This window comes from Barbus barbus (genome assembly GCF_936440315.1).
Source record: "Barbus barbus genome assembly, chromosome: 11".
Lineage (NCBI taxonomy): Eukaryota > Metazoa > Chordata > Actinopteri > Cypriniformes > Cyprinidae > Barbus > Barbus barbus.
In genome coordinates, this window is record NC_136739.1 from 9,031,404 (window position 1) to 9,055,618 (window position 24,215).

At 37.6% G+C, this 24,215-nt stretch overlaps 1 protein-coding gene across 2 annotated transcripts; it reads left to right on the forward strand.

The window, feature by feature from the left end:
* Positions 1 to 4,024: 4,024 nt before the first annotated feature.
* On the forward strand, positions 4,025 to 23,869 carry LOC306876701 (transcription factor Sp3-like). Of its 2 annotated transcripts, none has more exons than XM_079428054.1 (8): positions 4,025 to 4,199; positions 4,454 to 4,527; positions 4,664 to 4,780; positions 13,140 to 14,138; positions 14,956 to 15,172; positions 18,218 to 18,407; positions 18,584 to 18,780; positions 21,269 to 23,869. In XM_079428054.1, the coding sequence occupies exons 1-8, from the start codon at positions 4,193 to 4,195 to the stop codon at positions 21,586 to 21,588; spliced, it is 2,121 nt and encodes a 706-aa protein (XP_079284180.1). In that variant the 5' UTR covers positions 4,025 to 4,192; the 3' UTR covers positions 21,589 to 23,869. The 2 variants fall into 2 exon arrangements, with proteins under 2 accessions (XP_079284180.1, XP_079284181.1); XM_079428055.1 differs by having other exon boundaries at positions 18,317 to 18,407; positions 21,269 to 23,864.
* The last annotated feature ends 346 nt before the right edge of the window (positions 23,870 to 24,215 follow it).

Below are 24,215 nucleotides of genomic sequence, written 5' to 3' on the forward strand. Positions count from 1 at the left end.
TTCCACCCACGGCTCAAGCGACAGTGGTGCACCAGTGGTGTACCAGTTCTAATGCCATTCGAGCAAAGCATGCTAACTGTTCTGTCTTTGGCTGCACTAATGAGTACAGAACACTGCTTAGAGTTCCAGCCTCAGAGGAGACAAAAGAGTAGTGGATTTATTGATTTATTTACTGTATATTACGCTGCTGCCACAGATCTAAAATAAACATGCAATTTATTTCCCAGCTGTTTACCTTCACAGACATAAACAAATGTTTTTGTCTGTTAACTCGTGTGTTTTTAACAGAAACTTGAGTGTATTTGACAGTTTAAGCGCAATAAGATATGAAAGAGAACTTAGTTTAGTACTCACATGCCGTGTGACAGCCGCTTTCTGTGCACATGCTTCAAATGTGTGCATTCAGAAAGCTGTATATAAAAAATGTGAAATAATATGGTTACAAACGCATGATTTCAGGCACAGCCCTGTTCTGGAAAAGGGGAAAGAGAGCAGCAACTCGTTTACATTTAAAGATACATGCATGGAAACAGAGTGTTTCTGCTTCCACTCAAAATAGGCATTTTCAAAATGAAAATATGTTCACAGACACATTCTGGGGACACCTGAGACTTATATTATGTATTGTAAAAAGGGGCAAAATGGGTCTCCTTTAATAAACCAGAGATGCTTATAAAGGAACATGATTAAGAGTGATAAGAGTGTATGCAACGTCAAAGTATGAGTCAAGAGTACAGTGAGTACAGTGTTTGGTCACTCTTAATTTGCCATAAAGTGAAAGCCAGGGGAAAAATCTGTGGGAAACCAGCTCCCACAGATCCCGTCATTCCTGTGCTGTCTGTGACCAAATCAATCAATAACTCCGATACAGCTCTGTGTTCTGCAGCTCGTCTTGTTCGACGATCAAGACTGCGTTCCTGGTTTGCAAGCCAATTTGTCAACTTGCCTGAAATCACATCCTCTCGCACATCAGACGAAATCTCAAAGCAATTAACTTATTGTGTAGTACTTCAATCTAAAGATATGAGATAAGATACCCACGCCATTGTACAACAGCTGCGTTTTGCCTTTCCATTTGAGTGTGGGGCTCTTTGTGTGTTAGATTGTGGATAAACCAGCGCAAGGTAAGCTAGGAGAGCGAGAGCCACAGATGTGGGCCTTTCTAAAGGCTCTGTCTGCCAGCCTGTGTTTACCTGACACTCAGATTGACAGCGGAGTGATTGGAAATATCCCCCACTCACTGGTGCGAGCCCCTGAGTGCAAGGAAAGTGCTTTTGTAGTCTGGCTGTAATGGCCCAAGTTTGAATTGAAGGTTGAAGGAAAACGCTGCTCTCTGGTCACTCTCAGGGAGGAGCTGACACAGTGGAAACGATGCAGCGAACAGAGTCTTAGATCAGGAACGCAGCTGAGAGTGCAGAATGTCTCTGGGCTGTTATCTCAATGCAATCGTGCTAATCTTTTAGCGTTTATAAAAGCAACACTGCTGCCGCGAACAAACTCCAGAGACTCTTTTCTCCTTCTAGACGTGTAGGATGATACAAAGTGATTTTTTTTTTATATATATGATCTCGGAGAGATCAACTTTCACCCAGTTTTTTTCCTGCTCATGCTCTCTGGTGAATAACAAAACAATCTGCCGAATTTGCCCCCCAGACAGTCTAATTTCCTAAGTTAATTTCCTCATTCTGTGCTGTTGAACTCCCTTGACGCACTATGAATCAGGGAGGCATAGGTACATCGGTTGTCTATCTTAGGGAAAATTAGAAATGGTATTATCTTTTTTTTTGTAAGATGGTGATGCTATCAAGAATAGTAGAACATAAACTTTCATGTTCTCTTCATTCCAATTCCTATCGTTAAGAACGAGCAATATTAGCATGATTTGCATGGCCAACTCAATCATGCCGTCACCTGTTAAAAAAAGTTCAGACTTTATGTATTCAGTTCAGATAAAAAAAATAAAAAAATCATAGAGATGAGTGTGTTTCTTCATCAGATTTGGAGAAATGTGGCATTACATCACTTGCTCAGCAATGGATCCTCTGCAGTGAATGGGCGCCATCAGAATGAGAGTCCAAACAGCTAATAAAAACATCACAATATTCCACAAGTAATCCACACCACTCCAGTACATCAATAAATGTCTTGTGAAGTGAAAAGCTGTGTGTTTGAAAATAATCCATCATTCATCAAGGTAAACTTTAAACTGTTGCTTCTGGCTAAAATTTATTCTGTATTCATAACATTGCTTTCACAAGTGAAAATTTTGTCTCTTCTGAATTAGGAGAAAAATATACTCAGATTAAGTATTGTTTATTATAAAATCAGTCCAAAACAGTTCTAAACAAATATGTGGGTTTATGTGAGAGGACAACTGGGGATGGACTTTTTTCCCACTGAAGGAAGTGTTATTATGGATTATATACTGTTATTTAAATGCATTAATGATAGATATGTTTGTCACAAACAAGCTGCTCTTCACTTCACAAGACGCTAATTGGTGTACTGGAGTGGTGTGGATTATTGTGATGTTTTTATCAGATGTTTGGACTTTCATTCTGACAGCACCCATTCACTGCAGAGAATCCATTGCTGAGCAAGTGATGTCATGCTACATTTCTCCAAATCTGTTCATATGAAGGAAAAACTCATCTACATCTTGAATGGCCAGAGGGTGAGTACATTTTCAGTAAATTTTCATTTTTGGGTGAACTATTCCTTTAAGGTGAGTGTTTAAGTTAGGGTTGGAGATAGCAATTACTTGTTTAAGTTTTATATAGGCAATGAATACCATCTTTGACATGAGCAGTGAAATCTTTAGAATCAGGTTTGCAATTAACTGCTAGTATATTACCATTCATATTTACTTTTTTTCACACCAGGGTGACTATCAACATAAAATTGTCCAGAATAAAGAATTGCAGAAAATAGTTGAGTCTAAACAATATATCAAACAAAACCTACATCACCACGTTGTTTGGGAGGGTTTCAAGAGAAAATAAAATAAAATAAAGAAACGAAAACACTCTCATCCAAAAACAAACTCCAGCATCTTAATTTGCCAGACTATACTGGAACTTGAAACGGGACTGGCTTCTATGGTCAGATGAAACTAAAACAGCTTTTTGGCAGCAAACACTCAAGATGGGTTTTGTGCACACAGTAATAAAAAAGTTTTAAAGTTTAAATTTATTTATTTTTCAAATTATTTATTGTAATTTTTTTGTGTATATGTGTGTATTTATATTTACATATGTGTATTTTTTATTCTCATCTTATTTTTATTGTCTGTGTCGTTGTTGTCTGTGTGATCTGGAAGCTTATGACACTGAAACAAATTTCTTGTATGCGCAAGCATACTTGGCAATGAAGCTCTTTCTGATTCTGATTTTCTTTTAGCACGTTGTATTTTTTTTTCTCTTTACAGAGTGGGTAAGGTTCTTCATTTTTTATTTTGGGTACTGTGAAAAAATAAAAAATAAACTACTAAAATATTTTAATAACAGAAGAGCATGGATCTGTGTGGCTCATCCCATCTCTGACACATTTTTGTAAAAGATGCTGCTGCCTCCTCCATTCAGACTGATCTTCAGAAATTACTGCATATCATTAATCACACCTATTACTTGAAAACACTTGACAGAGCTCAAGTGGCCTCTTACATTAAACCATAAACCTCTTAATTGCTGATTACAAGACCATGAAAATAAATGATGTATCATCAGTTTCCCAGCTTGTCTGAATGAGCAGAGCGAACTAGTATTCTTGCAAAATATGTTAGATAAGAAAAAAATAAGAATAAGGCTTTCTTGCTAATAAACTAAAGAGGTAATGATGTAAACTCATCAAAACCAGTAACAAAAACCCTGTAGTTCACTACACTGACGGAAACCGTACATCTTCACGGACAAAACTTGAGGGACAACGAGACATAAGAAGTAACCCGGTAAAAATGACAGACATCCCGTCCATCCAATCAAAAGGCGAGTTCTCCAACCTAATCTCCAATGAGAGGAGAGACGAAGGGCGGGACTTCCGGTCGGTGACGCAGTAGACGAAGTGGAAGCCCCGCCGTCAATCAAATTAGGAAAAAAAACAAACTGGACTAAAGCGAGCGCAGGCACCGATTTAAATAACCATGCTCGGAGTGTAATTAAACGCAGATATCCGTCTTTTTTAAAGAACTCACGTAATGACCGGTAAGTAGCATATGAAGAGCGTGGGAATGGTCGCTTTGAATCTTTGTGCAGGCTATGTTTATGCTAAGCTAGGCTAATGTTAGCAGGCGGGTGAAACAGACACTTTAAGATCCGCGGAGGAAAGAAATAAAGAGCTCAAATCATCCATAACGCGACACAACGCTTCTGGTATAACCGATGAAGCCACATATGCAGAGAGCGCGCCGAGTGACGGACTCTAACGGCTGTTTTGTATTGTTTTGTGTGTGTTTAAGCGCCTGAAGGGCCAGTGAAAGCGGGAGTCATGGCGGACAGCGGCAGCGCTCAGGACGGCGGCGGCGCGGAACAGGTAAACCGGATCAAATCCACTCTTCTCTTATTCTGTAACGCATGTGATTTGGTTAAGTTTTCACTTTGTTCTGTTAAAACACTGGTACTTCCTGTGTGGCCACCCCCTTTCATGTTTTAAACCCGCCCATCGTCAGGACGGACAGCCCTCGCCGCTCGCCCTGCTCGCCGCCACTTGCACCGGCCTCGGTTCGCCCGCCCCCGGAGCAGAGAACGGGGCTAACTCCAATAATAATGGTGCTGCTGCTGGAGAGGTAAGTCAGCAACTACAGATCTCTCTCCTTTATTAGACCTTACCGTGGATCGAGTATGAGCCCGGCCGTGTTTACTTTGAACGGGTGTATGTTTACAATCCCCAAACCTAAGGGTCATTATACGTGGAAGCTCAGATCTGGCTTAGTCTAAATAAATTGTCAATTATGCACTTGGTTCATTGTACAACTTATTCTTAACAGGAACCATTCAAACAGACAGGAAGACACATTTGTGTTTTAGTTGCTTATTTGTTGACATAGACCAGCGTAGAAAAAGTCAAAGAATGGATCATGATAGGTTTAACGTTAATTTTATAGGCGGAGATGTACAAACTTTTAAGGGAATCAGTTGTAATTATTGTCAGTCATTCAGCTGGCCGGACATGGAGCAAGATCAGATCTGGTTGAGCTTTCGCTTAGCTTAGTCTAAATAAATTCTGTAAATTATAGTCTGGTTCACAGTGCAGCTTATTCTTAATAGGAACCATTCAAACAGACAGGAAGACACATTTGTGTTTTAGTTGCTTACTTGTTGAATTAGGCCAACATGGAAAACTCAAAGAATGGATCATGATATGCTTAATTTTATAGGCGGAGATGTACAAACTTTTCAGGGAATTTAATATTGTCAGTCATTCAGATGGCTGGACATAGAGCATATGCACATGCATGTAAGTTTAAAAAAATTTGGGACCAGTAAGATGTACTTTAATTCAGCAAGATGCATTTAAGAAAATAAATGCAAAAATCAGATTTTGGCTAGTTAATTGATGCAATGTTGAAAAGAAATTGGCAAAATACAATACTTTGGCCAATAATTTCCATTTCGGTGCATCCCTAGTTCGTATATATGGGAAGCGATTAAAAATTTGCGCCTCAAATTTGGCTGAGAAATTACTCCCAAAATATAATTTAAAGTCATTGTTGTGTAAAGCATCAAACAGCTATTACATAAAGCAGCTTCAGCAAGAAATATTTAGTTTGATTCAACATTCAATTTATTACATGTACTCTTTTGGACCATGCAGGGCTTGACGCTTACCTATTCCCCAAGGAGCACATGTGCTCCTAAGTCAAAAAATTTAGGAGCGCATTAAAAACATTTAGGGGCGCAATGCAAATTTTTCTAATTAGGTGTTTTAGCTTAATAAGGGGATACAAAGAGACATTTACAAGCACCATTATTTAATTTATCAGAATACAGAAAGTACACAAGGTTTTTAAATAATTTTACTTCAGACACTATTTAATAGGCTAATTATGTAATTAGTTATAATCCTATTAAACTGTGTCGGTATAAAATTTTCACAATAATCATTGAAGCTTTTGTCACGGTATATGTTTTTGTTTTTAAATCACAATATATAATTTCTAAGTGAAAAAAAGTGTTGTCCTCCTAACAGGTTAAATAACTTTATTAAAGATAATTTACTAAAAGACTTTTATAAAAAATACATAAAAATATAAAGTAAACAAGTGTTTCAAGATTAGAGTGCAAAAGATTGTTCAAATGAACGAAAGAACAATGGGTAAGTAAGGTCCCATTTATTAACATTAGTTAAAGCAGGTTAACATTAACTAAAAATGTGCAATAGCTAATTGTTGCAGTAGTTAATATTCTTTGTTAATGTTGATTTAATAAAAAATACAACTATGCTAGTTAATGTTAGCTCCATTGAATTATATTCAACTTTTGATTTTATAATGTATTATTAAAATTTGAAATTAAGATAGCATTATTAATAAATACAGTCATTGTTTTTTTTTCATGTTAACTAATGGAACTTGTGCTACTGAACAATAATAACGAATCAGTCGTTGATATATAGATAGGCCCACTGTTGTCTATTATAGATCAGTGGATGGGCCATGTTTTAGCTTAGAAAAAATGTTGGAAAATAAATAGCTCATTAAGTCTTTAAGTAAGAATTATTTGAGGCTATTGTGAAGATTAAAGCGAATATAAATATCTAAATGACTGAGTGTGAAACATTATTTACACAGTTTTAGGAAAGTAGCGCAGCTGATGTGTTTACTGGGTTACCGGGGTAACGGCAGCGGCAGCGCCCTCTAGTGGCGAATGTGCGTCATTCAGCGCGTCTTCACTTTAACTCGCTCCGCTTTTCTTCTCATCTGTGCTCATTTAAATTAAAACGTTGCCTTTTTAAAGTTCTAAAGTAATCATATGAGGCTGCATCGCAATTTTTCCATAAATAAACAGAATAAATTAATACGTTTGTTATAGGCTACTGTATAAGTTAGGCTGTTTTGTATTTTGTTTTGTATTCGCACTTGTGCTCCTAAATACATTTTCCAGTTCGCACACATCTATTTTTAGTCGCAAATGCGAGTGAAATGCTCGCACTGTCGAGCCCTGCCATGAGTAAATAATAGCAACATTTTATTTTTTGGGTGGGTGAACTATAATACTTGTATTATTATTATTACTATGGAAATATTAAATTATTTCTTTAATGAAATTATACTCTAAATCAGGGGTGGGCAAACCTTTTGACTCGAGGGCCACATCAAGTTTTCCACATTAAGTGATGGGCCGCATAATGTTTATGACAAATGATTTTTTTTTTTTTTTCTAAATTGACACTCGCTCGCTTCTGGTACTGTATGTATACTTGCACATATGGCAGTTCTTTTCTTGTACCATCACTACCTATTTTTATGAGCACTTTATGACACACAGATAAGTTGCATTGGTGTACAAGTCGATGTATAAGACACATTTTATCATTTCATTCAGAAATAATGTAAAATAAACGAAACGTTAAAAACATTAGAAACATGTTTTTATATTCCCCACCCTCCACAAAAAAGCCTGTAAATTTAGCAGTGTTCAGAATAGAAAAAAGAACGAAAATATAAGTAAAAAACAAACAAAAATAATGGCATTCACTATCAACATATATTATAAACGCCCAGCCTTAAATATTTAACGTGAAACTGAAACTAGCGGCGTGGTTGCTGGAAAATGCACAATACAAACTCGCTTGCCTTTCCTCATTCATCACCAATCGTAATGTGCGCACTTTGCGCTTGACCTTGATTGCTTTAAATAAGTCGCCTTGGAAATTTCAGCAGGTTTCAGATTAAAAAAACGCAATTTATAATCTAGAAAAACAGTACTACATCCATTTTCATAAAAATGTGTGTGGAAAACAGAAGAAAGTATATCTTTGCCAGATAAAGTGACAAATTATTTCCATGTTTTCCCCACAAAATTACAGCACCCATGAGCAGGAGGATAATGGGATAACGCTGGCATTTGTTCTGATACAGGAAAGTCTACAGAGCATTTTAAGCATTTTTAAAACAAGTAACTTATTTATAATTGTGGCAGTTTTGTAGTGTATATAGCTATTTTGACTTTTTATTTTGTATTCGCTGTGTGCTTGAACGCGGCGTCCGTCAAAACTAGCCTAGGCGCCTATCTTTAGTGAAGCCGTGCGGAGAGCTGCTTCTGAAACGTGCCGCGGATTGACTAGAGTGGGCGCACTCAGCTCCGGTGTCCGCGTCGGCGGGACAGTATAAAATCAGAGGTTATATACTGCACTACAGGCTACAGCGCCATCTATTGGATATTACTGATATTGCATAAAATTAGCTATTTTGGAACCACTGCCTCACGGGCTGGATGAAAACGCCCGTAGTTTGCCCACCTCTGCAGATTCATATAATTTTTTAAAAATCCCTCGCGGGCCGTGGTTTGGACACCCCTGCTCTAAATAATAAACTAAAACTGCCAGTAGGTGGTGGTAAATGTCTTTATGATTAAGTCATCGAGTCATTTATTCATTCATTTGATTCGTTCAAATAGTTGATTCTTTCAGGAGTGAAGTAAACGTTTCTTTATGAATGGTCCATTGGTTCATTAGGCTTGTTCGACTTGAAGCGGATCATCACCATCAGACCGATCGTTGTATATGACATCAGAGAGAGCAGATGCCTCTGCATGCTTTTGAATTGCTCTCGCAGTACTTTGATGTCATACACCGATCGGTCTGTGCAGCGCCGCTTCAGATCCAACGAGCCTAATGGTTCACACAATTCGTTCAAAACGTGGATCAAGAAATTAAATGCCACTGTGTTGCTCGGAGACGAACACGGGAGGGGCCGGCTTTGGGTTCACTTAGTTTTGTTGTGGCCACGACATAAGTCGTGGGAACGAGATCGTTTTGTCGAGGTAACGACATCCTTGTGTCGTGGCCTCTAGGTGCTATGTTGAGGGAACAACATCCATTTCTCGTGGCCACGACTTCTTATGTTGAGGGAACGACAAATTTTTCTCGTGGCCACGAGTTTAATGTGTAAACAAACCTGCGTGACCATAGCAACCAAAGATGGATATTTTTTTTTTTTAATAACATTAAACATTTAATTTATTATTTTTATATTACTATTATTATTATTAAGTTATATTAACTTGGTAGGGCTATATTTTTATATTTATTTCATATAAATATAATATTTTATTATTTCCCCTTTCAATTCGTGTATCGCTTTACCTAATTAACGTTCTGTATAATTATGCTATTTGCTACCAAATATTTCGCAAATACTGTAAACGCCTGACAATTATGCCAATTCTTTATGATTTTAGGCTTTTTATGCTCGTGCGTGATGATAAATGAGCATGTTGTCTTTTCATTTACAAATGAAACTACGTGAATGATTCATTCCTCAACGATCAGTTAATGGACACACACAGCTAGCAAGGCTGTGGGACGGATGCATTTTTTTTTCTTGTAGGTCTATTTTATTTTATGTTCTTTATGTAACATTTAGCCTATTTGTGATAAACTTAATTCGAATGCTGGTTACATCGCGTGCAATTGCCTACAGTCGGGTAGCCTATGGTCAATATAATAATTTAATTATGTAATCATTTCTATGATAATTATTTCTTAATTCAAAATAAAATATGAATGAATCCCTGATAATCCCAGGTTGCTTTGGTCATGTAGGTTATTTTACACATTAAATTCGTGGCCACGAGAAAATGTTGTTCCCTAGCATCTGGAGGGACATAGCCTTGACAAAACGATCTCGTGACCACGACATATCACATTCCCGTGAATTAATATGACATTCCCACGAATTAATATCTTTTGGCCACAACGTATTATCACGTTCCATACCACTTAATGTCGTGGCCATGACAAAACTAAGTGAACCGAAGATGGCCCCTCCCGGGCACCGTAGAACAGTTCTGCTTTGTCTTTATATTGTGTCTATATATACACGCATACATACAGTGCTGCTTGAAAGTTTGTGAACCCTTTAGAATGTTCTATATTTATAAATATGAGCCAAAACATCTTCAGATTTTCATATAAGTCCTGAAAGTAGACAGAGAACCGAATCAAACAAGTGAGAGAAAAATATTTTTTGTCATTTATTTGTTGAGAAAAATGACCCAGTGTTACATCTGTGCGTTGCAAAAGTATGCAAATCTTTTGATTTTAGTATCTGGTGTGACTCCCTTTTGCTGCAGTAATTGAAAGTAAAGTTTCTTGTAAATGCTGATCAGTCCTGCACAATAACATGTAGGAGTTTTAGCCCATTCCTTAGTGCAGAACCACTTAATCTGTGTGATGTTGGTGGGTTTCCTCCTATGAACTGCTTGCTTAGGTCCTTCCACAACATTTTAATTGGATTAAGGTCTGGACTTTGACTCAGCCATTCCAAAACATTAACTTTGTTCTTCTTTAACCATTCTTTGGTGGAATAACTTGTGTGCTTGAGGTTGTTGTCTTGCTGCATGACCCACGTTCTCTTGAGACTTTGTTCTTAAACAGATGTCCTGACGTTTTCCTTTAGAATTCGCTGGTATAATTCAGAATTCATTGTTCCAACAATGATGGCATGCTGTCCTGGCCAAGATGCAGCGAAACAGGCCCAAGGCACCACCAGGTTTCACAGATGCAATAAGATTCTTAAACTGGAATGCAGTGTGTTCTTTTCTCCGATCCTAATAGCTTCTCATTTAAACCAATAGGTTCTATTTTGGTTTCATCAATCCATTAAATCTTTCTCCAATAGTCCTCTGGCTTGTACACATGATCTTAAGCAAGCAATTTTCTTTTTGGAGAACAGTGGCTTTCTTCTTGCTACTCTGCCATGCACACCATGGTTGATCAGTGTTCTCCTGATGGTGGGCTCATTAACATTAGCCAATGTGAGAAAGGCCTTTAGTTGCTTAGAAGTTACCCTGGGAACTTTTGCAACCTAGCAGACTTTTACACGTTCCGCTTTGGGAGTGATCTTTGTTGGTCGACCACTTCTCGGGAAGGTAACAGTGGTCTTGAATTTCCTTCATTTGTACACAATCTGTCTGACTGTGGATTTGTGGAGTCCAAACTCTTTCGAGATGGTTTTGAAACCTTTTCTAGCCTGATGAGCAACATAAACTTTTTCAGAGGTCCAGAAACATGATCAGACTTTGATGGATCCCTGTTCTTTGAATAAAACAGGTCATGTACTGACGTTTGATAGTCATTGCACTGACTGAAAACAACTCTGTACAGATGGACTCTAATTTCACCTTTAAATTTACTGCTAGAGAGATCCAAGAGATTCATATACTTTTGCCACTCACAGATATGCAATATTGGATAATTTTCCTGAATAAATATTTTTGTCTCATTGGTTTGAGTGGATTCTCTTTGTCTACTTTCAGGACTTGTGCGAAAAATATAGAAAATTCTAAAGGGTTCACAAACTTTCCAGAAGCTGTGTGTGTATAGCTATGTATGTATGTGTGTGTGTGTGTGTGTGTTAGGGATGCGCGGTATACCGATACTGGAAAAATACCGGTATATATTATATTTCAAACGGTACGATATCATAATTTTGCTCAATTCGGTATTTCATACGCTGCTGTTGCAAAATGCACCTGTAGGTTGCAGTGCTTCCCAAATTGCTGTGCAACCGGTAAATGTGACAACAGAACAACGCGATGGATCAAACAGATGAAACTCAGCGCACCCAAAATTAATAAATAAAGAGAACAGTATAAGTGAAATATGACATTACTTTGGATAAAAGACAGATGACAAAGGTGAAGGAACTGACCTTACTGCACCTGTATGCAAGCGTTGCTATAGGCCTAAATCATGTTGCCACAGGAACACATCAAATTTTTTTAAGCATCGCTTGCTCATCCTGATCTTTTCAAAGAATTAAGAGATCGACTGGTGAGTGCATCATTCATAAATTCAGATTTGATTTGACCTTTTATTTACATCTGATCAACGCACATTCAGATGTAATACAGTAAGCGCAAATGTGCGTGTGAGACACGCTAGAATCAATGAAGTTTAGGTCACGTAATACACGCACTTGCATTTCATACAATCAAATTTTAATTGGATATGAATTGAGCAAGAGTTTTGCTATATTAATTTTAGTATCAATGATATGAAGGGAATGTTTCTGACGCGCTGCCGACCGCTAATATGAAGCAAGTGAGAGTGAGATTTATATTTAATGCTTTTTCTTTGGTTGAGTCTGAAATCTGAAAACAATCTGAGAGAGAGAAATAATAACATGATTTTGAATATTACTTTGACTGTTAGAATAACACTTTACTATAAAGCAACATTTGTTGCATCAATTGCAAATTCAGTGCTATTTTTTTTCTTCAAACTTCTTCAAAATGAAACCTATGTTTCCGGTAGGTTTAGGAGACATTTAGTTTGCACTGTGTTTGCACTGAAAAGATAAGATTTGAATATATTTTCATCTTATTCAGTTAGCCTATTTCTTTTTCTCCAACATCAAAATGTAACCTATGTCTCCTTTTAGGTTTTTTGTTACAGTTTGATACAAAGGTATTAACATAATGAATCTGTTTTTATTATTATTATTAATAATACTTTTTTTTTTATTCACTTATCATTTGAGGCTGGTTATTTGTCACCTATGGTATCGATTTAGTATCGATACCGAAGTACTACATTCTGGTATCGTACCGAAGTCAAAATTATGGTATCGAGCCATCCCTAGTGTGTGTATATGTATGTATGTGTATATATGTGTGTGTGTGTGTATATATATATAATAGATTTATTTTTTAATTTTGTTGTTTGCTAAAAGGTAGAAATTAGTGGAAAACTGGATTGTTTTGAGGTTCACATGTTCAGTAGTATTTCAGACCAAATTCTAATTTTCATATGCAGGATGGGTTTATCTGTAGTCCATGGGGTCCATGTTTTGCATCAGTCACCATAGTAACAGCAAGAGATGAGGACCTGTTCATTGTTATTGGATCTTCCCGTGTACATGCACCGTTGTGGCATCACTTTGAATATCTTGTTCTTTTGTGAACCTGTTTCCTCCCTAGAATGCAGACCTCTCAGTGCAGTTAACAGGGTCATCTGAAAGGTGGGAGGCGGTGAAGGACGATTCGGGTGTCCTGCATCTTTCCGGCACGGGTATCGTCACGTCCAACGGACAGTATGTTCTTCCTCTCCAGAGCCTCCAGGGTCTCCAGAACCAGCACATCTTACTCACGTCAGGGACCGATGCGTCCACCGGCGCAGTGCCTAACATCCAATACCAAGTCATCCCTCAGGTGCAGACGGCCGAAGGGCAGCTGGGTTTCTCTTCCTCTGCCGTCGAGGGGTCCTCAATGGCGCAGGACGCCGCAGGGCAGATCCATATCCTCCCGGATGGCACCCAGACCATCAGCGTTACAGGCACAGATGTTCTCAGCAACAGTCAGACCCTCATGACCCAGTCTGGCCAAGTGCACCAGATCCCACAGGTGTCTCTGGGAAGCTCTGCCTTCAGCACTCAGGGTCAGGTGGTCACTAACATGTCTCTGGGTTTGCCTGGTAACATTACCTTTGTGCCCATAAACAGCGTTGATCTGGACTCTCTCGGGCTCTCGGGAGCCCAGCCGATCGCCACCGGCGTCACCGCTGACGGCCAGCTGATCATGACCAATCAGAGCGTGGAGAACTCTGAGGGCTCGGCCAAAGCAGGGGAACAGCAACAGACACTCAACTCCAGTGCAGCCGCAGACATGTTTGTGCCTACCACGTCTACAGCGTCCTTGCAGCAGCACACCAGCACGATAGACGGCACCGGCGTGTTGACACAGTCTGCGGCGGGAGAGCAGGGAGACGGGTCGGGCTACCTCAGTCAGGGTGCGCTGCAGGTGTCTGGAGGACAGCAGGTGATCCAGTTACAACAGTTACCCTTGCAGACCGCTGACGGTCAGGTGTCTGCTCAGGCCCAGCAGTCTCTGCAAAACGTTCAGCTCATCAACCCAGGAACATTCCTCATCCAGGCCCAAACCGTCACTCCGTCAGGACAGATACAGTGGCAGACCTTCCAGGTATGAGGTTATAAATCAGATTATTGTTTTAAATTACATTTTTAGATTTGAGAATTCATTTTTGGGTTTTTTTATATACTGAATTTGTAATTATTGCACTGCTGATACAGACACACTGCACTAATAAAACATCACTTCCTGCACCACTGTTCATAAGTGGCCATGAAAACAGTAACCAACATACAGTTTGAGCAGTGACCACCATTCAAGTCGCAAATAGACAATGAATCATCACAAAAACTGATTAGTCTTTATCATGTTTGATGTTACTGATTTTGACATTCAGTAAAAAGTCACAACTTGCATAAATATGTAGAAAACATTACTTTTGTGATTGGTTACTGTGTGATTTTTGGTGATACCTTTTTATATCTTTTTGCTCAAATATGGCACACAGTGAGTTACTTAAGGCCTGTCCATACCAATAACGAGGAATTTATTAGCATCCACACCAACAGCTTTGTCATCTGCTGCTTTAAATGTGCAAGCTCTTTAAGCTTGTTTGGTGTCTCATTGGCTGTCAATGTTTTTATCATCCATCAGCAGAAAAAAATTGTTCTTAGAGTGATTTCAACAATATAATTTCTTTGTGTTGTTATCATTGTAGTTATAGTGTATGAACATCATTATTCTCAAATAATTAGAACAATTATTAATTAAAACTGAATAGTTATTGTCTTTCGTGTGAAGAAATTTAACAGTGTGGATGAATTGCAGGAATGAAGACAGGCTCTTTAAAGTAACTTTTTTTTTTTTTTTTTTTTAAATCAAGACAAGCCTGCTGTGCTTTAAAAATTTCACTAATCTGTCTGTGCAGGTCCAAGGAGTTCAGAACCTCCAGAACCTTCAGCTCCAGACGGCTCCAACTCAGCAGATTACTCTGGCCCCGGTGCAAACGCTGTCTCTGGGTCAGGGCGGTACACCTGTCAGCTTGACCTCCGGACAGATACCTAACCTGCAGTCAGTGACTGTGAACACTGTGGGCCAGGCAGGCATTCAGTTCCAGCAGTCTGAGGACACAGACAGCACTGGAGGTACTGCAGCTGGTGTTTCAGGAAGACTGATTAAAATGTCTGTAGTAACCTTTTCAATAGGGGAGAAAAGACATGTAGATAGTTGTAGGGTAGTGATCGACCGATATAGATTTTTTTATGACCGATACCAATTATTTGCACGTTTATGTGCCCGATAACCGATATGCAGAACCGATATTTATTTACTGTTATAAAGTAAATAAATGACTGCGTGAAGCAAGTCCATACTTCACTTTGGTTTTTCCTCCTTTGTCATCTTAACAAAAAATGTTTTGAGAATTAGCAGTCTTTCATGCAGGGCTCTAGACTCATTCTTCCCACTGATCTCACTTTTGTGACTAACTTTCTCAGTTGGTCGCATGAGCACATAATTTGGTTGCAATTTGTTTTTTGTTTTTGCACATTTGATCATTTGATTAATCAATGCATGCTGATGAACTTTTATCATAGTTTATAGTTATATGGTAACAAAAGTGTTCAACATTCAACTCGTTCTTTTTCATCGGTATTATTTGTGATTTAAATTTTGTGAACAGGAATTCCTTTTCGTGCGCTTTCACTTTCAAATTTGCGATCTTGGTGTCACATTTTACAAGAAAAGATCATTGTGTTTTGTTTATATCTATACACCTTTCATTTTTTAAGACTAAAACAAAAGATGGATTCATTGTTATTCTTAATTAAAAAGCACAACAACAATAAAACAGTATGTTGACTGACAAACTAGCTTACATAACATTTATTAACAAAAACGAATAAGACGAGGCATGGCACAGGACACATCACATGCTGTCTTATATACCGAGTATATTACAGAATGTTTAGCAAACTCTGAGGAAGCAATTAAATATTAATATATATTTTTTTTAAATTAAGGAAAGCCTCCATAGCGTAATATGAGGTAAACAGCAAAGATAACAAGCTTCTCAAAACGAAAACAAAAAGAAAAGTAAAACTAAATTGGCTGTAGCTGACAGGACTTGCATGTTTTTTCTACAAGAACACCAGCATGTTCACCTTCTCTGGTTTAAGAAGCGGTCTTTTACTTTAGTTTGAAAACAAAGTCCTCCGTTGCGCTCCGTCCGCGACGCTCTCTTCACGTGATCAGTGAAATCTGACTCCTGCTATAATGTGCTGCGGCTGGCAGCTCGCGCTGTATGAAGCAGACGCTTTGGAGCAGCGCAGACCATGCACTCGTACAAATGTGACCACGTCAAATTTTAACTCATTAACTTGACGTTTTGGTCTAATCTTAACAGTCTAGAGCCCTGTCATGTTAAATTTAATCTTCGTATTACAACAATAAAAAACATTTTATTTATAAAAAGCTTTAGCAGCAACACTAATATTAGCAGTAAGCAAAATAAACGTAGAATGTCTAATGTTTTCAAATGGAGAAAATAAATAAAGGACAGGAGTCATATCAACTTAATTTTTAACTACAGTTTTAGTAGGTTTATAAGCTGTTTAATAGGCTAAAGAGTGAAGAATAATTCACTGGATAATGTTAATTCACAGAATAATATTCTCTGGAATATTGGAATATAACAAGCATTGTATTTTATTGTATTTCTCAACTGGCATGCTCTAAATTATGCTGCTGACAGCGCGGTTTATCTATGCATTTACACAGAACTATAGACTACTCAAACTGCGATCGATTGCAGAGAATTTCCATAGAGTTGTATTAATTTAGATGTTTATAAACAAAATAATGGTTATATAGTAAGTGTTAATACAATTTAGGGTGCTTCAAAAAAAGTGAATCTTGTTAAAAGTTACATGCGGTGGCCGTGCTGAGCATTTTTTGAGCATCAACCCGCTGAGTGAATTGCAATATGAAAGCGGCTTCACAAGACTAATGATGAGCATAGACAACAGAGAGAGAATTAAATTCAATGCTTTTATTTCCAACATGCAATCATTCATGGCTGTGTTATTTCAGGCAAAGTTATATCTTTATAGGGACAGGGCTTGACAGAGTATCTTATTTATCATATTTCTTGGAGCCAAGTTGCGTAAACTATATATCAGGCATTTATGTAATACATCTAATTTGTGCATTAATGACTGTAGTATTAAATAGTTTACTAACTACAGCAAATCAAGTACCTGCACACCGTTGTTGTTGTTGTCTCGCCTCCCTTCAGATGCGCTGCAATTGCGATCCTGCGCACAATTCTCAAAACCGATAACCGATTATGGAAAAATGCTTAAATATCGGGAAAAATATCGCTAAATCGATATATCGGTCGATCTCTATTGTAAGGCCCTATGAAGTATGTTTCTTTTTTTTTTCCAAATAGTGTTTTCCATTTTAATTTGTCTAGAGCCCATTTTTATGGTTTAATTGTTAAAATTAAAATAATCAAAAGGGATGTCTAATCAGTTGGATTCATACAACTTATTTTAATAATTTCTTAAAATTAACAATATTAGTGTCCTGTGGGATGTTTTATTTTTTTAGTACTTTTTATTATTTATTTATTTCAGAAATTGTTGTTTTTTAAATTCAGTGAATACAAATTCAACTAAGCTTTTGAGATAATCAGATTTAAACAGCCCCTTTCTTTTATGGCAAACAAAGTGCTGCACAACAGAGGTTTACTGATTAGATTAAAATTGTGTGGTATTCCTTAATGTTTTCATTATACTGTATAACGGTAATATTTCTATCAATTTCTTTTATTTTTTTATTTTGGAGGGTTGTAATAAAGATCTGTGAGCTTGTGTATCTGACGATTGTTTTATTGAAAAAAAAAATCAATTTATAATTTTATAAAGTTTATGTGGACTGTAAGCACATTTATTTACCCAAATGTTACCAAATTCTGAGAAATTCAACACCTAAATCCATTTTTATGACTGATTCCATTTATCTTGTCCACATCATGGAAATCATAGAGCCCTATAAAGGTGACCATCTAAAGTAAACCAGATGAAGCAGTTCAGAAGAATCATTTAGTGACATTGCAGAGGGAAGATGTGTTTAGCAGTAATGATGCAGTGCTGTTAGTGTAACGCTGATCATACTATACTCTATAGATATTCAGATTAAGGAGGAGCCTGATTCGGAGGAGTGGCCTCTGGACAGTAGCTCTACGCTGAATGCCAATGACCTCTCTCACCTTCGTGTTCGTTTAGTGGAGGAGGAGATGGAGGGATTGAGCCAGGAGGGCAAACGTCTGCGCAGGGTCGCATGTACCTGCCCCAACTGCAAAGAGGGAGGCGGGAGGTGAGATCACACTGCTGAGAGCACATTTCCTTTAGCACGTTTCCTCACGTAGTTTTGAGTTTATATTCATATGTAACACAGATACCCCATGGTGTGTGTTTGACTACATGTCTTCATCACTGGATGTGTGTAATATATTCCCATTCTGACTATACATTTCTAATTATATGTTGTAGGGGATCTAACATGGGCAAGAAGAAACAGCACGTGTGCCATATAGCCGGCTGCGGGAAGGTATATGGGAAGACATCTCACTTGAGAGCTCACCTGCGCTGGCACTCGGGAGAGAGACCCTTTGTCTGCACCTGGATGTTTTGTGGGAAGAGGTTCACGCGCAGTGATGAATTGCAGCGACACAGGAGAACACACACTGGTACTCCTTCTCACTCTCTCTCTCTCTCTCTCTCTCACACACACACACACATACACGTAGTGACTAATTGTGCTCTAAAACCTAGCCAACTGCTTACGTAGGTAGCTAGTGTCTATGGCAGCATCATGACCCATATAGAGTCTGATTTGGAACACTCAGTTTGACATTAACAGGTTGCTAAGGTAACAGTGCAGCTAAAAAATAAAACAATATTGGGTATGAATTTATAATATTGAACATTTTAATGGATGCTTTAAGCTTTCCTCCAATGTCAGCTGTAAAAAAAAAAAAATAATAATTACTGAAAATATCTGTAAATAATGTATCTTCCAGCATATGGTGATGTCAGTATCTACATTAACAATGATTTGGGTCAAACTAAAATTATAATTTATTTGAAAATTGTGTGTGAAAACTGGGTGCTGTCAACAAATACACTATCTTTCAAACATTTATAGTCCGTAAGAGTTTGGAGATTTTGTTTTTGAAAGAAATAAAAAAATGTATTTAGCAAGGTTGCATTAAATTGGTCAAAAGTGACTGCAAAGTTTTTTTTTTTATTGTTGCAAAAAATCTTTTTCAAAGGCTGTTCTTTTGAACTTTGTTCATCAAATAATCCTGAAATAATAAATATACTATGGTTTACACAAATATTAAGCAGCACAAACGTTTTCAACATTGATAACAATAAATAATTAATGTTTCTTGAGCAGCAGATCAACATAATAAAAATGATTTCTGAAGGATCATGTGACACTGAAGACTGGAGTAATGATGCTCAAAATTCAACTTTGATCAGAGAAATAAATTACATTTGAAAATATATTCAAATAGAAGAAAAATATTTAGTAATAACATTTCACAATATTACTGTTTTTACTATGTTTTTGATCAAGTTAATAAAGCCTTGCTGAGCATTTATTATATTAAAATAAGAGACTTTATTTAACCCTCTGGGGTCTGAGGGTGTTTTGGGGGCCTGGAGAAATTTTGACATGCCCTGACATTTGTGCTTTTTTCAGTTGTTTATAAACATATAAATGGCTACATTCTAATAACACTGTAAACGGCACAAAGTGGGCTACAATAATATGTTTGCAGCATTTATGTACATGATTGTGTTTTTGAGAAAGCAACGTTTATGCGTGTTTAGTGAAAAACACAAATTTTGAAGTCACTGAAATAAGGCCATAAAAACAAAGAAAATTTTTTCACGAGACTTTTGAGAACTGGATCTTGTAGTCTAGAGTTTTTGCTTCAAAATAATTTGAAAATCATCTTGTTTACTTGCTCACAGAAAACAATATATTGATTTAAATTTTCTATGTCACTTTTTGAGTAGAAAGGGTCTATGCGAGAAGGCGTCAACCTTCACATTCACACCTGAGAAGACAAAGGCCCATATAATCAGCTGCATAATGAGCTTCATAATGAGCCATTCAGTCAGGTATGTGACTGAAAGGGAAGAGTTACAAGAAAGAATATGAGGACAAAATACATTTATATATTTTTTGTTTGTAGTTTATTTAGAATATATATAGCGATCACACAAAATAACTTGAAATTCACTTGTGAGTGCAGTTAAACAGTTTATTAGGATCAATCAAAGCTGACTTTCAAAGCTGCCTTTTTAGCATCAATACTCCAGTCACACAATCCTTCAGAAATCATTCTAATATTCTGATTCGCTGCTCAAAAAAACGTTGTTATTATTATGTTGAAAACAGCATCATTTGTAACATGATAAATGTCTTTATCATCACTTGTGTGCTAAATAAAAGTTTTAATTCCTATATATACTGACTCCAAGCTTTTGAAACTGGCATTTTCATAGTTTATATTGTTTGTGCTCTGAAGGAAAAAAAAACACATTTTGAAATTCTGGGTTATTTCTCTCAGCAAATCTTCCAGAAACAGAAAGTAGCTGGGATGAACTTGTTTGTTTACGCGGAGGCGATGTGCCGTTTACATTCCCGCTCGCCTCACATGGATGTTTGAACGGCGGGTGGGCGTGACCTTTTAACATTTTGGACGTGACTTAATTTAAAAGTAGACATTTCAAGCTTTCTATACATATATTTCTCATGTATTTGAGGGGAGTATTCGCGGAGATTCATGTTTTATTTTCGTGTCTGTGAAGAGAGGTGACAGAGACAGAGCCGGCAGAGAACGCACCCTTTATTTTCTCTAGTATTCTCTATTTTTTAAAAGCATATTGTTTTGTTGTTATTATGACTATACACAAATAAAAGTAGACCCTTTGCAGTTTCAAAGGATACCTTGTTCTTATCTGTTCTCACTGGTGCGGGCTTCGACCCCAAGGGGTTAAAAAAAAAAACCAACAACTTACTTTTGACTTTGTTTGTTTTTAAGAAAATGCATATCTTTAATTGAACTTTTGGAGCAGGTTTTGTGCAGAGGGTTTTGTAACCGCTTTTTTCTGTTCTTTTTCTCATTTCTGTATCATTCCTCATTTGACCATTATCAGGAGAGAAGAAGTTTGTGTGTTCAGAGTGTTCGAAGCGGTTCATGCGCAGCGATCACCTTGCCAAGCACATAAAGACACATCAGAACAAGAAGGGAGGGGGCGGAGCCATGGTGACCAGCATGGGCGGAGCTGTGTCCTCGGACAGCATCATCACGACGGGCAGCACCACACTCATCCTCACAAACATCCAGCCTGGCACCATGCAGGGCCTGGCCACCGTCAACGCTACCGTCAACACGTCTAGCTCACAGGACCAGCTGAGCACAGCCGAGATTCCTCTGCAGTTGGTCTCAGTATCCGCCGGGGACGCGGCCGAGTGACAAACCGCTGCTCTGAGATGCAGCTGAACGCTCTGTTAGACTGCCAAGGTTTCCGCCTCTTCCTGTATGACATCACATTCTCTTCTCCCGCAACCTGAGACTTCATAGGTCGATTCCATGCTCACGCATTTACCTTGCTTTTATACCTTTACATATTTACCCTCCTTTACGTAAATATGTACATTTACGTGAATGCATATATATATATATATATACACACACACATATATATTTTACAAATATAGAATTATTGGGGGGTTTTTTTCATCTTTTTATGGGGGAAGCATTATTTCTCGTTTTCACATACAACACTGAAATGCCTTATATTGTATTATAAGCTGTCGTGTACAAAGTTAGAGTTCTTCATGGGTGTCAAGCATCTGTTTCAGTGTGTACTTGTTGGAATGAGAATAATTGTGTTGTGTAAAGAATACAGCGGTGGTAACAGACTGGTGGCTGATGTTAAAGGAGCAGCTTAGCCAAAAGTGAAAATTCTCACATTATTTATTCCCCCTCCATTAGGTCATTCTAAACTCGTGCGGTTTCTTTGAGGGGAAAATTGTTTTCTTTCCATGCAACAACACTTCCATGTCTGTCAAGCTCCAGAATGGACAAAAACTAGTCCATGTGACTAGAATCATGTTGTGTGAGAAACAGACCCAAAATGCAAGCTTTTATTCAGTGAGAGTCATCCCATCAGCTGTAAAACTTTGTTAGTTTGTCAGACTCTGCATTTTATGTCACGGGCTTTGGTTGGATGGGTAGTTAAGCATCTGTTCCTCACACAAAGCTTCAGAAGAATGTAGCGTCTTGGGTCTGAACTAGTTCTCGTGGAGCGGGGGAGTAAGTAATGGCAGAATTTTCCATTTGTGGGTGAGCTGCTTCTCATTTTAATTATAGGTCGTAAGTGATATTCGTGGTGTAAGTTCCCTATATAAGGAGGAAGATGTAAAACTTTGGAGAGAAGCCTGCCATTGTGCTGTTGGGAGTCATGAAGGTGTCCAATAGTGTCTTTACATGTCTCCGATGCTCCTCATGATAATGCATTTGACTTATTTTATGTAGTTTTATTTTGTGTAGGTAAACCCAGGCCTGGCAAAGGGGGAAAATATGAAACAATCATGTAATTAAAAGCATTTTATGTATCATAATTCTCAAACCTCTGCGAGTTGATCAGATCTTTCAATATGAATTTGTTGCGAATGAAGTCTTTTTTGAGCAAAGTGATATTTATATACATTGTAACCTGGATTTGTGGTGTCCACAACTGCTTTTCTAAGGAAAAAAAAAATAAAAAATTCCCTTTGGCTTTACTTTTTTAAAGAACTGGACTGTAATCAGCGCCAATAATCATTTGTATGAAATGAAGCGGTTTGTAGATTGCCAAATTTGATAAATAGAGAGAAAAACTCTTGATTTATGTCTGATGGTTTGCAGGATTAATTTGCAGATCTGTACTGTGTGTTTCAGGACCAAACGAGCAGCTCCGAGTGTCTGGCGTCAATCTAGCAGTGTGCTGTGTCAAAATACTTCAGTAACACCCTATTGGGATGTGTTAAACAAGCAAAAGCGTGGCGGGACCTTTGCGGTCACATCACTGCCTTACCGTGTGGTGATGTAGCCGACGTTCACGGTGGTCAATATGTAGGTTTTGAACTCTCTCTCCTTTGTTCGCTTACTGTAGCCGTGAGTCTGACGCCTTCAATCACAGAGAGCGATTGTCCTCATAGGAGTCAGCTAATGAACGTTTTGTAAGGAGTTCTCAAGGTTTTATTTGAATACACTGCAGGTCATCTGGGAGGACACACTCGTTTGCTGTTAGTTCATGTACAAGTATGGCTTTATTTCCATGTGGTACTGAACAATTATTCTACGCTGATCTGTTTTTATGCCTTCAGCTAATCATGATGTCTCTTTAGTTACCGATTTTGAGTACCGTTGCCAATTTTTGTGTTGGGGATTTTATACCTCCCGTAGCCAAGTTTGTAACGATCAGGAGTTTGATTGAAAAGGTCCTGCAGGGTTAATGGCAGATAATGAAACACTATTTTGTTTTCTGATTTGATAAGGGGTGTTCTGTCACAGTGATCCAGAATTGCATTTTTTGTTTTTTGTCTTTTTTCCTAGTTGAAGTTTAATTTGATTTAGTTCATTATACATTGCATCTTAAAATGTCACTTTTATATTTTTATTTGGTCATTTTTCCAAGAAAGCTTCGGACTATTGTACAATGCCCACTTTTGAGGGCAGCTGTTTATTTCACACTAAAATGACTAAACATAATCACGTGCTTGTCAGTTGTCTTATTTTCACAGAACACTGATGCTTATACTTGCACACAACAGTAAAAATCAAGAGTTGACATAAGAACCATACATTTTATCCACCCCATCATAAAAAAAAAAAAAATTTAAATAAAAAAATTTCTTCAGCAGGGATGAAAAAGTGCGAATGGGAAAAAGCAGGTGCGCAATACATCTAGTATATATATATATATATATATATATATATATATATATATATATTAATACTACAAAATTTATGATGGAAATGTGCAACTTTTCATGTTCGAAAACCAATCACTTCTTAAAATTCCTAGAAATGTAACTGTGTGTGCGTGTGTGTGA